Source organism: Barbus barbus (assembly GCF_936440315.1).
Source record: "Barbus barbus genome assembly, chromosome: 37".
Lineage (NCBI taxonomy): Eukaryota > Metazoa > Chordata > Actinopteri > Cypriniformes > Cyprinidae > Barbus > Barbus barbus.
The window spans coordinates 3,392,477-3,407,367 of NC_136715.1; the positions used below are offsets into that span (position 1 = coordinate 3,392,477).

General features: G+C 37.9%; 1 protein-coding gene across 2 annotated transcripts in view; it reads left to right on the forward strand.

Moving 5' to 3' along the window:
- LOC306857254 (receptor-type tyrosine-protein phosphatase gamma-like) overlaps positions 1-14,891 on the forward strand; it is a 232,741-nt gene that overhangs the window by 168,701 nt on the left and 49,149 nt on the right. For both annotated transcript variants that reach the window (XM_079397099.1, XM_079397100.1), the window contains exons 5-7: positions 304-399; positions 4,676-4,742; positions 12,602-12,759. In XM_079397099.1, coding sequence (XP_079253225.1) covers positions 304-399; positions 4,676-4,742; positions 12,602-12,759 — 321 coding nt within the window. The remainder of the gene's footprint in view (positions 1-303; positions 400-4,675; positions 4,743-12,601; positions 12,760-14,891) is intronic.

The following is a 14,891-nucleotide window of genomic DNA, read 5'->3' on the forward strand; positions in this document are numbered from 1 at the left end:
CCAATTTAGACAGGCGTTGTTGGAGTTCGTGGAGAGTTGAGCACATTTATTAGCCTGATCTACTGCCAAAGATCCCATCAGAGTGATAAGAGGATGGACAGGGCCTGACGTTTGAAACGGAAACACGAGGAAGCCAAGCGCTCTCGGGAGATTACAGGATGAGACAGATTAGAGGCCATGAGATTATGAGATATTAGATTTGATAATGGACTATGTGTGTTTTGTCTGTGTGTACAATCTGATTGGCTAAAGGTCTCCGACTAACAGGATTCTCACATTTCTCTCTCTCTCTTTCACACACAGATGCAGATCTTCATGTATAACTCAGACGACTTTGACAGTCTTAACACAGCCATACGGGAGAAGCGAGTAATTGCGGCCATGGCTGTCTTCTTTCAGGTGAGAACTCGGTTCGGTTCAAAAGCATCTTCATGTTCAGCCGGCTGAGCTTTGTCAGTGCTAAGTGCTGGCATTAAACAGCATTGATTTTGCAAGGAGGTTTTCTCTCTTCCCATTAAGTTCAACGATACTGAAGCTTCACACCCACAGAAAACTCACGGCCGCTGTTTTCTATATGGAAAAACACACACGTATTCACTCCCTTTCTGTGCTGTTCTTTTGTCAACCCCGCTGCGATAATTATAAAACAGCAATTTAAGGCTCACAGTCTTTTACCAGGAGCTGTGTGTGTGTGTGGGTGGGTGGATTTGTATAATCATTTCTCACATTTTGAGAAATTACACATCTGTCAGTACAGTCAGGCTGTAATAATCCAGAGTTCAAAAGATTCATCAAACACTTCAAAAAACAATTGAACGTAGAGGAGTGAATGGGTCAGGTTTTGCCTACAAAATGTCGCCACAAGGACAGTAAAACATTCTTTAAGTGATTTCACGCTTATAACAGCTTAAACATGTTAAATAATGCACTTTATTTATTTATTTGTTTGCATTAGACAATATTGCAGTCATCCTATATGACACCTATTGATGTAGACGTAGTAGCATTACACAAGTAACAATGTATTTTTATATAGTATATAGTTATATATAGACTATTTTTGATTTGACAGCAAATAGTTCCACCTGACGCAAAAATGGGAGAAACTGAAAAATGACAGACTTTTAAAAAAAAAATCTACTTTTATTTTACATTAAATTGAACAAAACGATAGTAAATATATTTATGTTACAAAGATTTTGTATTTTTCTGTCTGTATTTCAAATAAATTCTGTACTTTTGAGTGTTTTTATTCAACAAAGAATCCTGAAAAAAATCAAATCACAATATTAAGTACCACTATTTTCAACAAAAATAAAATGATAATAATAAGAAATGTTTCGGTAATATTTCACAATATTACTGGTTTACTGTATTTTTGATCAAATTAGTGCACCCCTTATTTCAAAACATTTAAAAAAAACTACACCAGCCCCAAATCTATGAACAGTACTGTATATATTTAATTGAAATACCAAATCTCCAAATCATTCATTAAAACTTTACTGCATATATAGATGTTTGTTATAGACTTTAGCTTTTCTTTAAAGACAAAATGTATAATCTGAGATATCCTCCATCCACCACCCCCAAAGCTCATAAGACTAATCAGTAAATAACATGACAAGGTTTTCCATTTGAAAAGGATGTCTAAATCTCACCTGAATAGAGTTTTATATATGTCCCCCTCTATACCCTCACTCTGCAGTCTCAATCTCTCTCATATGCAGTTATCGGAGGACATCTTTGTAGCATGTGTCCCGCTCGATATTTCTTTTTATTTGGAACTCACACCATTTTTTTTATTGCTCAACCATTTAGTCTATTTGTCCCTGAAGATAGCAGTCGTAACATCTGTCATGATATGTTCATAGGCTTATTTACAAGACACATGTCTACAAACTAAAGTGCAGCTATTAGCTGCTAGCATATCGCCAAAGATTTTTTTCTTTTATACACTTGAAACCACAGGCTTGTTGGTGGCCCAGGACACTATAAATCGTTTTTAGGTTGTATATAATTTATTGTTGGTTATTGTTTCAAGTTATTGTCTTGTGCTGCTTTATAGCTTGCAGTTATTTGCATTTCTCATTTACTTTTAATCAATTGCAGGGCTTTCTATCTTTTTTCTTTCTCTCTCTGTTACAGCTGCCGTATTAAAAACCTCACTCTGAGCTCAGTACAATAAATGAGCGTTTTTATTTTCCATCTGCTAAAATGTACTTTGAACTTTATTGATTTGCATGTGCTATTTTTACTCGTGAGGTGGAACAGAGGTCTTAAACTGAGTTTAAAGCTGTTTGTTCTACAAGGAAGTCCAGGTGTTTGTGGCTTGTGGGTGACCTCTTGCATACTGGCTCATTTGTAGAGTGCTTTCACTATTCCAGCCCATATTAATGCAGTGTAGAATGCAATATGAGCTCTGTTAAAGGGATAGTTCACCAAAAAATGAAGATTTGTTGTAAATTTATTCACCCTCAGACCACCCAAGATTATAAGAATACCGTGGTCCTTATTGATTCATAAAATGCAAGTCAGTAGCTACCGGAACGTAACAGTCAAATAAAAAGCACATACAGGCAAGACATCAGTAATACCTGTGGCTCTTGAGGTCTTATGAAGCCAAACAATCAGTCTGTGCAAAAAACTGAACATTATTTACATTATTAATCCTTACATCATTATTATACCTGTAATCCAGAGCCTCAGGCAAACGGTTCACAAACAAATTATTCTTTTGAACTGGTTCTTTTTAGTGAACGTTCTGCTACGGCAACATAGGAAACTCAGGTTAAATGTCTCTACCTAGATGGCAACTATTCCTTACATTCAACTGATAGTTTACCCAAAAATTTAAAATCATTTACAAACCCTCATGTTGCTCCTAAATTACTTTTTTCTTCTTTGGAACACAAAATAATATTTTCTGAAGAGTGCTGGCAACTAAACAGTTTTGTCATTTGTCATTTTGGAACGACATGATGGTAAGTAAACGATGACAGAATTTTCCCTTTAAGTTTCCTCCATTGTCAGTCTGATGTTGTTGACCTACGGAGACCTCACACTGTCTCTCTCTCTCTTCCTCCGGCCCGGCACTTTTGGCCTCATCATTTTTCACAGACTCTGGCCTTAGCTGTCCTGAGGCGAGCAAGTCCTGCTTCTAAAATAAGAAAAATATGCCAGTTGCTGATTCCGTGTTTTGTTCTCCACACAGTGCCATTCCAACTTCCTCTTGCTTCAAAGAAAAAAAAAAAAGGATTGAGTTTTCAGCCACAACCCCTTAAGAATCTGTCTGTCATTCCTTGCCCCTCTGTCTGTCATTGTTTGTGTGTATTGTTCTGTCTGTTTTCTGTCGGTCTGTCTGTCATTGTGTAGCTATCTGTCTTTCTAATGTTGTCTCTGGCTGTCTGTCATTCTATATCTGTCTATATGTCTGTATGTCCTTCTTTCTATCTGTCTGTTGTTCTGTTTGCTCTCTACTTGTCTGTCATTCCCACTGTCTGTCTGTCATTTGTTTTTCGTTTATCTGTCTGCCTGTCTTTCCATCTGTCTGCTCTCTGTTTTTCTGCCATAAAATTTTCTGAACATAGCCACAAAAAATAGTCACAGAAGCTGGCATGACATTAAAACAAACAAACAAACAAACACCCTATTCTGTCTGTTGTCTGTCTGTCTCTCTGTCAGTTGTTTTGACTCTGTCTGTCCTCAGTGACCAATCTCTACATTGTGGCTGAAACATGTCTAAGAAAACTGTTCTAGACAGTTGTTGTATTGCAATTGTTGTATTGTGCCGTTTGCTCTCAGCGCCCACTTCCTGCATCGAGCTTCTGGAATTCTCTTTCATGCAAGAAACAGCACAAGAGTGTTCAAAGAGCCTGGAGAGATTTATGTGAGAGAGACGGTGACTAAGGGCCAGTGGAAGTGCGTGAATCCTTTTCACTCCAGACTCATGGGAAGGTTGGTTAGATCGGCTAACCAGCACTGGTCTCCGTGACACACAACCAGCACACACACACGCATGTGCACAGACTCAACAATAGACCTCACCCCTTGGGTCCTCTCTGTCAAAGCCTGTCTCCTGATTCAAACCTATAAGGGCTTCTTAAAAGCACAAACCTCTATTTGATACACCTCCATCCAAGAGAAGCAAAGGAAGTACCCTGCCTGTTATGGATTTTCCCTGATCTTTGCTTTTTTTAGGGTCAAGATTGTTAAAATTATTTTCAAACCATTTTATTTATTTTTTTTAATAGTCAGCCCAGAGCAAGCGATCATTCCTTTTCACTAACGCACACACAGACACAGATACACACATTAAAGGTCAGTGCTGTAGCTTCTCTCTTTCAGGCTTTATTGCATTCTGGGGTCTTGTGTCTGTGTTCAACAATTCAGTCAGTTCAGGTGCATCTCAAACACGGGCGGCTTTTGAAGCAGTTTGATGCACAATGGGTTCTCTTATGTAAGGGGGTGTTTGTGTGTGATTGCAATCATTTTACTTTTTATGACATAAGCACAGCGCATTAACATCATGTGCTCCTTTCAGACTATCTAGCAGCTTTTTCCTGTGTAATGTACAAACCCTTCTATATCTATCTATCTATCATCCATCCATCCATCCAACCAACCAACCAACACAAATGAGTAATTCTTCTTGTATTCATTCTCTCTTTCTCAGGTGGGGATGAAGGACAATCCTGCAGTAGATCCGATTATTCATGGACTAAGAGGAGTGGTTCATCACGGTGAGTCGTGTATTATGTATTCCAACAGAATATTGTAATACAGATTGAGTGTTCAGTATTGAATTGTATCACATGTAATAATTTTTACTGGTTACATGCATTTGCAATAACTGATAAATTGTTGCTGTCCAGTGTGTCTTACATGCTGGAATGAACAAAGCAGACTCAACTGCTATTAGTCAGTCTGTTTGTGAAAGAACGCTTCAGTTCTGACAGGATCTCAGCCTCAGGCCCCTGCGGCCTCTGACTAACGGGATGATGATATGATGATGATATTGAGTCAGGAGATCTGGCTGAGAAATCAAGGGTTTGTTGAGCAGAAAGTGTGCTCAAACCTATCACTGTATATTTATACAATATATAAATATTCTTGTCATAAATCTAGGCTGGCGAACAGACAAACACCCATGCATGCATACACATCATCTACAAGCTGTCATTTTGTCTCTGGCTTTGATGGAAATGTGTGTAATTTTGTGCTCTTGTTTTTGTTTGGCGATCTCTGTTGTCTGATGACAGATGAAAGGGTAGACACTTTAGACACCAAATGGATGAACAGAATTGGTGTTAGAGGAATCACAAGCTGGTACACAAACATAAAAAAGTACCAAAAGCTAGCATTGGTCCATCATAATACTGTTTCACAGGGATGGGCTGTTTAATCACATTCTGGTAGGATCAGTGTTGAATGGTACATTGACAGCATTATTGCAATTGAGACAGTTTAAGACAAAATTAGAATGAGCTACTTATAGTATAACTTTATACTTCTAAAGTATTTTAATATTTAAGAAACGATATACTTCCTCTTTAAAGATTTTAAATATTGGCTAACTGTGCCTAGGGGCAGCAAAAGATCATTTTGATTTCACAAGATGACAGTACTCTGAAAATTACCTTATGTAAGTTGACCCTCTTAAAGTCATCTACAATTTCCTCAATGTTCCTTCTCTCCGCTTCCAGACATTAAAAGCTCTGATATGATGAAGGCACCACCAGCTGCTCCCAGCATGAACTGAACGGTATATTCTGGAATATTGAGATGAAACAGTGAGGTCTGTGAGTGACTCAGACAGAGCAAATTGATGTCTTAAAGGGTTTCTTAGTTAATATACTCTTGTTCTGCCTGCTTTTCAGTCATCTCAGGAACATCTCTCCATGTGTCCGTGCGAAGTTTAAAGGCACGCCGAGGCTTTGATGGTAATTACCGGCCTGCGATTTGTGCTGCCTACTGAGAAAGTCGTAGAAAGTGAGCGAGAGAGAAAGAATGACGAAGTCGTGGTGTAATCGGACGGCCGTGGTACTAAAAGCATCGCAGTGCCATTCTGACAAAGAGATCAGCTCTAATGCAGTGTAATAATGGCACTCACTTTAAACGGCACCCACTCAAAAGGGATTTTACCGTGACTGAAAATAGTTCTGCCTCCACCTGCTGCCAGATGACAAAGATTATGACACTATCTGATGACGTTGATGGGAGTTACATGAATGTGATGAGGCTGATATACTACATTTTAACAATTTTTGTTGATTAAAAAAAATTTTGTGAGTCATCATAAGTCGCCACCATGGTACTCCGGTGTTGCCAGGACATGGCTATGTGTTGCTAAGGTGTTTGGTATGGTTAAAAGAGCCAATTTCAAAGTCTCTATGATATTTGGGTGTCACAGCTGTGATGGTGGGAATCGTAAGATATGTTATGTTAAAATATTCTGTTTAATATTCAAATCCTTGACAATTATTTTGGTACTTGTTAGGAATAAACATATAGGAAAAATAACTAAAATTTAATTTAATTGTGAGCAAAAACTTCAGTCCCCAATCTTACTCCGTTCTCTCTTTGATTGTAAGCCAACAAGATTTGTTTTTGTTTTTTTTGCCTGTGACTTTATATCAGAAAATGCGGCTACTTTTGAATGCCCATCAATTGAAACTTCACAGAGAGCTTGATTGACAGGCGATCTGACCAATCATAATGTAGAATCTGCCATTTTGTCCGACAACAACCAGACAAGATAGATTAACTTTGGTGGACTTAAACTTGAAAAACTGTGCGTATTTGGCATCTTTTCGTGGTTGAAATAAAATTTCAACTTCTGATGTTCATTCATGTTTATTTCATGCTTTAAGTAAATATGAAAAGATGATCGTCCACGTGCTACTTGAACTGAGATGCTACAGTGATCTGTTACGATGCATTAAAGAGCCACAAAACAGTATTTAATGTTTGAATTTCTCAGAAAATGACCAAATTTGAAAGATAAGACTTTGTTTCATAAGTATCATGCCAAAGTAACCTGTTCTGTCTTATCTGTCGGCGCATTGTCAGTTTCCTCTTTGCTCCACTATGTATTTTTCACTGCTTGAGAACACTGACTTGCATGGCTTGTCGGACATAGCAAGGGGGTGAGTCTTTGCAAAGGGTCAATTTAGGTGCTTTTTGTCCCAATTTGGTCTAGTTACAGCATCTACTGTACAGCCAAACCTTGACCCCTTCATACAATAAACTACGAGAGGAGAGCCGACAGAGATGCATTTATTCATCCTTTTAATTCACTTTGTCCACACCAGCCAGACTATTGCGGCCTGTTTGCTGGAGCGTGTTGATCTTGTTTGCTCAGTAAGCTTAGAGTAGGGGGTGGAATGGAGGTGTATGTGTGTGTGTTCTCGGCGGGAGGTGGGACAGAGCTGCGATCTCTCTTCTTATCCCAGACAGATAGGAGCAGGGGGTCTGCACATATTCAGAACCGCGTCTCCACTGTCAGCGCTCAGACGTCTATAATTTCAACCTGCTGATCTCCTGCCAAATATGTACAATGCATGCAGGAAGCTGAACCAAACGATTTGCAACTCAAATGACACACATGCGGCCGTATGTGAATTCTTAAACCTGTTTCTCCTCAATCCGGCTAGATTTTGATCAGTGTTCGGCTAGTGTTGGTGCTTAAGAGGTGTGCATCCGTGTTCGAAGAATTTTACATGCTGTATTTAAAGCTCCTGGCTGGCGGAAGAGAAGAGCTGTCTTGTTAAGCGATCATCCATTAGGCTCCTACGGTAAATATTAAACTACAGTACACGTTAGAAGCCGACGTGCCATGCAAACGCCCAGTCGCATGTTACAAGCCTGTGCACTCTGTGAGAACAGCCCAGTGTGAACAGCAATGCGTTTGCTTCAGATTACAATAGAGTTCGGGTCGAGGCGACATATGCAAGCGCATTATACAGGCCCTCTGGGAATGTGTCACTTGCGAATCCTTAATTCAAGCATGTAAGCTTTTGTTCCTTCGCCTGGCGTTAACATGAGCAGGTTTTAATGAATCTCTTATGAAGTGCATACTTCATTTTAACGTCAGCGGCGGGGACAAATGAGGTCCATATAGAGCTGCTCGGCTGGGGTCGGGTTCGCTCACGACAGTAGTTTCAGAGTTATTGAAGCTATTAAAAGTGGATATATAATGGATAGCTGGAAATTCCTTGCTTTTTCACAGTATGATGAAGTGCATTGTAGATTGAGCTCCCTCTCCAGTCCACTCGGGCTATTTATGGAAATGAAGTAGCTTGATCAAAATGTTCACATTTACGACAGGAAAAGCAATGACACGTTCTAAACCATATCAACATGGCTCATGTCACATTCACCCATTAGTGAGTTGCTCAAACGCAGGCACCACTGCCACTCTTATTTACCTAATTATTGGATTATTTACCAAGATAATGTAATTTCTTTAACATAATTTACATTCACATTAATGCATCTTTACTATTCAAGAACTTGGCCTGCCCAGATGAACGCTGTTGTGAATTACATGATGTTCATGTAATAAGAATTACATATAAAACTAAATGATGTTGTTTTTGAGTAACAGTGTGCAAAAAATGCTACAAAAGTATGGAATATGGCCACTTTTAGTTAAAGTTTTGTTTGAAGGTTTACTTAAACATTTCAATGCTCTTATAATTTACTCGACTTTCTTTCTTAAAATTAAGAAAAATTAAGATTATTAGAAATTAATCCAACTCTATGAGTGCATATAATGCAGTGAATGGGTACCAGAGAGGTTATGTTCCAAAAAAACACATTCAGCCATCATGACATTAATCCATATGACCCCAGTGGATGATTCAGTGTCTTCTGAAGCAAATTGGCGTGCAATCATGGAAGTTTATGCTTGATGTAAACTGATGTGAAGTGTAACATAATTGTATTATAAAGTTCGCAGCCCTCTGCACTTGTGCATCATTTTTTGCACAAGCTTCACAATGTAGTAATGTTAACATCTATTGTAAAATCGTGTGAACTTTCATTCGCACATTTGTACGGAAGTAATGGTTTGTTTTTGTTTTTTTTAATATAAGTGGTTTTTCTAACTTATAACTACTGTTATATAGAGATTGACTTTTCCACTTGGATTGTATGGACAACCATCATGATGGCTATATCTTCTTTTTTTGAGCGACAAAATACAGTATGGGCTCCTGTTCACCTGTTCGCTCATGATTTTTAGGTGAAGTACTCATTTAAAGTCAATATGAAACAGCATTTGCAAACCATTTTTCTTGTATTCTAATGTATTTCAGTCTGAAACAGGATATTTAAAGAGATAGTTCACCCCATAATGAAAATTGTCATTACTTACTCACCCTCTTGTCGTTCCAAACCAATAAGATCTATGTTCATCTTTGGAACACAAATTAAGATACTTTTAAGAATACTTTTTGCATGCAAAGAAAACAAAAATAACGACTTTATTTGAAAAATGTCATCTCTTTCCTGTCAGTCTTTGATGCTTGTCAAGGACTGACACAGAAGAGAAGGAAATATTGAATTAAGTTGTTTGTTTTTGTTTTCTTTGTGCATAAAAAGTATTAGCTTCATAAAATTATTGAACCCCTGATGTCACATGGACTGTTTTAACAATGTCCTTACTACCTTTCTGGGCCTTGAACATATCAGTTCAAATGCTTTCTATGCAGGGTCTTGAATTTCTTCAAAAATATTTGAATTTGTGTTTCGAAGATGAACAAAGATCTTACGGGATTGGAACGACATGAGGGTGAGTAATTAATGACAGAATAAAAATGTTTGGGTGAACTATACTTTTAATTAGAAACAAGGATGGGATTTGATTTTATCCATCAGAAACTGAAGTATCCAAAAGTATAAAAATGTCCTCCCAACTGTACTGGCTATGCACATTCTCCTAGTGCGCAGCAGCTGATGTAACCTTATGATGGACGCTTCGGTGACAGGACTGCATGTGGCGGAGAGAGTTGGTGGCGTGCTGGGTCCAGACAGGGATGTGTGACTGGAGTGTTTGCCCTGTGGCTGTGTGTGCATGTGACAGAAAAGCGCTCTGTGGCATCCATTACCATGCCACTGAGGCACGGCGAAAGCTTCTCTCTCTCTAGTTCTACATTCCCAGTCCAACCTTCAGGGGATTACCATTCATTCAACCTTAATTTCAATATACACACAACACAAGGCATGTTAGCCTCCCCATTTACACACTAGTCATCTAGGCGCATATAAATGAGCGCGAGCTTCTGTTTATTTTGCTCTCTCTCTCAACGAGTGATAATGAGACTGCTATCGGATCACAGTATCTATAAATCCTGCTGTGATTGGTAGTGGCGTTGAGTGTTGCGAGTTCATGTTCGTCCCTTTGTGCCCCACACCAGTCGTTGAGTATTGTTCATTCAACCGAACGCCTCTTCTCAGGGGTGCATAAATCAAAACAATGAAATGAGCTCTCGGTTTCTCTACAGAATGTATTACAAGTCCATTAATTCAGTCTTCCAGGGGTGTTTTGAAGTCTTCATTGGCCAGGCCATCACTGCTCTCATTGACAATGTATTTTAAAGACATGGAATCGCACAAATGGCCTAATGACGGGACAAACGGTGTCAACAGTGCTTTTTTCTGGGCTCAGTCTGTACTATGATCAAATGTTTAGAATTCCCGCAAAGATATTTCCAAATCAGATGCTGTTTACATGCTAAGCTCCTTTGAACAGGATTCCTAGTGTTAGGTTTGGAATATGGGTCAGCCGACTGTCAATATATTTTATTCTTTGTGCGTCATCATCGTTGCACATCAAACCAATCGACTTTCTCCATCTGTTTATCTCGATTTCAAGCAAAATGTTTGTGCATTTGAGAATCAGAACAAGAAATACTCAAGTGGAAAGCTGTAATTCAGCGGTTCTCGTTTTATCATGTTGCCAGGCCAGCCATATGCTGGACAGGCATTGTTGGATGGAACTGATAAGCGTTTCAATCAGAGGAGGATTATGGGTAGAAATCTGCAGATTGTGTCCTCTCGAGGATTGAGTGGCTTTAAAATGCTAAACGCACAACTCATCCACAGCTTGAACATCTAGTTTGGTCTGTGTCCCTTTTTGGACTAACAACAGTGGAGAAAAACGATTCTTGGACAATACAGAGATTAATCTCAAAGTTACAGCTGCTCCATTTTGCTGTGTACAAAAGAAAAAAACTTGTCATAATCAAACAAGCAAGCTGCATAATCAGTTTCAATATTCTAAAGTAAATATGAGTGTTTGCATACAAAAGTCATGATGATAAAGTGTTGTGGGTGTTGACTCAAACAACTGAATCATAAGTTATTTTTAGTGAATCGGAAACATACAGTATAGTGAAACTATTGTAGATTCCCGAAAGAATGACTCCTGTAAGTCAGTCATTTTTAGTGAAGCCAAACCATGCAGCACTTCTTTTTAGTGAATGAGGAACACAGTATGACTATTGTGGACTGATTGCAGAAATAATTACTTTTATGAGCAAATTATTTTAAACAAATCCAAACCGTACAGCACAACAGGTGCAGTACAACCGATTCTAAAATCAATGACTTATGAGTCATTTTCTTAAAGAATCAAACACTTACTGTGTTATGCTGTTTGTGGGGCTTGCTAGATCAGTGTAATTACTGACTGTTTGTTCAAATTACTAAGTAGGCATTATGAGTCAGTAGTATTTTATAAAAAATAAATGGACAAATTAAATGTGTAGTTATGGCTGATTATTTGATTCTCTAAAAGACTGTGAAATGTCATCAAAAAATCAAAAGAATCATTTTAACTATATTTATTGTTAAAAATTATGTCATCATTTGGCAATGGTATTGCATTGATTTTTCATTTACAAATATGCTTGATTTCTCAAATACTAAAATATTTGTTAATGGAAATGTTAAGAAGAACCCAAAATAAAAAAAACTATCCTAGTGAAAAATAAATATACTAAAATATATTTGAAATACATTTATTTTATGCTAAGTATACTACCAATATATTTACATAGTTATGTACTTAATAAAATACCCTGCAATTGTACTTTTAGTATTCTAAACAGGTATACTTAAAGTCTGGTCATTTGAAACCACTAATTTTGAGCTTTGATTGTGTGGAAGTAATGCTGAAGTCCAACAAAAGATATGCTGAAGTATATTTGATTGTGCTAAAGTGGAACCGTTGCTAGTATGCTTCGGGTACAAATATCTTGCATTTACAGACCGATATTTCAAAGATCATACAATTGTCATCAATAGTGACATTAAAACACATTTTAGGCTTAATATTAAGAAATGTGAATTGTGCACAAGTAGTCCTCCAAATAAAATGCTATTATAATTTTTATATCAGTAAATCTCAAGTGATATGCCAGAAAATATGTTAATAGATTTGAACTATACTTAGTATGAAATAAATGTATTTTAAATATATTACTTTTTTACTAGGGTAACAATATTTGCATCAAAAATAGTATGTTTGTCGAATACTACTAACTAGATAAAATGCTTGTTCTCAATGTATTTTTGTTCTTTTTTGGTGTTCCAGAAAAAGAGACATTTCTAGAGCCCTTCGTGCTCAGAGACTTGTTGCCGTCCTCCATCGGGAGCTACTACCGTTACATCGGCTCTTTGACCACGCCACCCTGCAGTAAAGTGGTGGAGTGGATCGTCTTCAGTCGGCCCGTGTTCCTCTCCTACAAACAGGTAAGTCTATACTACACGCAAAGCAAAACTCAGTCACATTTCCCCATAATACAGAGCGGCTGACACAGTTGAGAAGTCTGAGACGTTAAAACTGTTTGAGATTTATTAGACAGAGCGCATAAAAAACACCTGGGCTTTGAGGCAACAGCCAAACAGCATGAGAAATAAAAGAAAAGAGCAATGTGTGTAATACCGATTATTGTTCTAATGGACCCTACAAGACTTCAGACTTTCGCTACACTGACTCATGCCTCTCCATTAGTATGCGTCACCCAGCACCGCTTACGCACATGCATTCTGTCCTCCCTCTCGGCAATGCTCCTGAGCTCTGATTGATAAGGAAAACTCTCCAGCTGAGCTTTTACACTGTAATATAACAAAACCAAACACTATAAATGGGGCATCTTCATGCTAACAGGCTGCATGAAGAGCTATGTGAAGGCCAGGTGTACTTCCACCAAAGTATAGAGGAAAGAGGACTGGCAGAAAAACTCAGGGGGGTTACTGTGAGGTGGGCTCTCACAGCACTATTAGATTCAGATATCAAACAAAGAAAGACATGATAAGTAAGGGCTGAAGTTTATAGGGAACACAGTGTCTGTTTGTAAAGGTTGTTCTCCATCAGAAACCGATCCATATGGCTTTGCTCGTATAAAAGTTCAAAGGATTTCTGTATAAACCTCATCTGGTCATGTAAGATTCCATGTTATTTCAAAGTCTTTTCAAGGTTTGTAACCATATAGTGCAAGACTTTGTAACGATAAAAATCTTATTTTAACCAGAAATAGACAGAAAACGCATATTTAATTTGACACACTAAAATGAGACTGCAATGGACAGAAGTACCAAATTTCAGTGTGAATAATTCGTAAAACTGTACATTGTTTAATTCGTAAATGGTTCTATGCTTTTCTTGTTTATCTTGAAAGGGGCTCAGTTTGCCACACTATTGTTTACCTGATTGTCAGCTGACGCAGTATTGCAAATATGTCATTTTTGGCCATTTTAAATTCATAGAAATATGTAAGATACACAGGACAATGACACATTAATTGAAAAAAAGATTTATATATATATATATATATATATATATATATATATATATATATATATATATATATATATACATATATACAGTGCCCTCCATTAGTACTGGAACGGTAAAGACAAAATTGCTCTGTTGGCTGAGGAGTCAAGACATTTGCAAATATGATTAAAAGATGAATATGAGACAAAACTACAGAATGTCACATTTTATTATGAGCCGTTTCAACACATACATGTTTTACCAAATAAAAAGAACAGCACTTTTAGAGTCATTGATGTGAGCATAAGTATTGGGACAGTTGAACATAAGGCAGATATAAAAGATTAAAAGCTATTATTTAGTTGCAGATCCCTTGCGCACAATCACAGCACTGAGTCTGTGACCAATAGACATCACCAGACTCTTGGTCTCATCCTTTGAAATGCTTTTCCCAGCCTTGCAGCCAATTCCAATTGTTGCTTGTTTTGGGGAGTTTCTGCCTTTACTCTCCTCTAAATCTGGTGAAATTCATGTTCAATCGGATTTAAATCTGGAGATTGACTTGGGCAATCTAAGACTTTCCATTTCTTTGCTCTTATAAATTCCTTGACTGAACTGGCAGGGTGTTTTGGGTCATTGTCCTGATGCAATATGAAGCACTTACCAATTAATCTGGTGGTATTTTCTTGAATATTGGTAGGCAAGATGGTTTTGTACCCTTCCAAATTCATTCTGCTTCTGTCATCATACATTAAGTCATCAGTAAAGTTGAGAGGGCCTGTTCCAGAGACAGCCATGCATGCCCATGCCATGACACCACCTCCACCATGCTTTACAGATGAGGCTGTATGCTTGGGATCATTGCAGTTCCTTTTTTTCTCCACATTTTTGCTTTCCCATCACTTAGATAAAGGTTCATCTTTGTCTCATCGGTCCATAAACACAGTTCCAAAACTCTTCTGGCTCACCTTTGTGCTTTTTTATTTTCACAGCTTTGTCTGTCATCAACTACTGTTGTTTTCTCAGCTGATCAGGTAGTTGTTGGTTGCTGGTGTCGCTGGTGGTTTCCAAACTCTTGATTTCTCCATGCCCTTTGTTTTTGCTA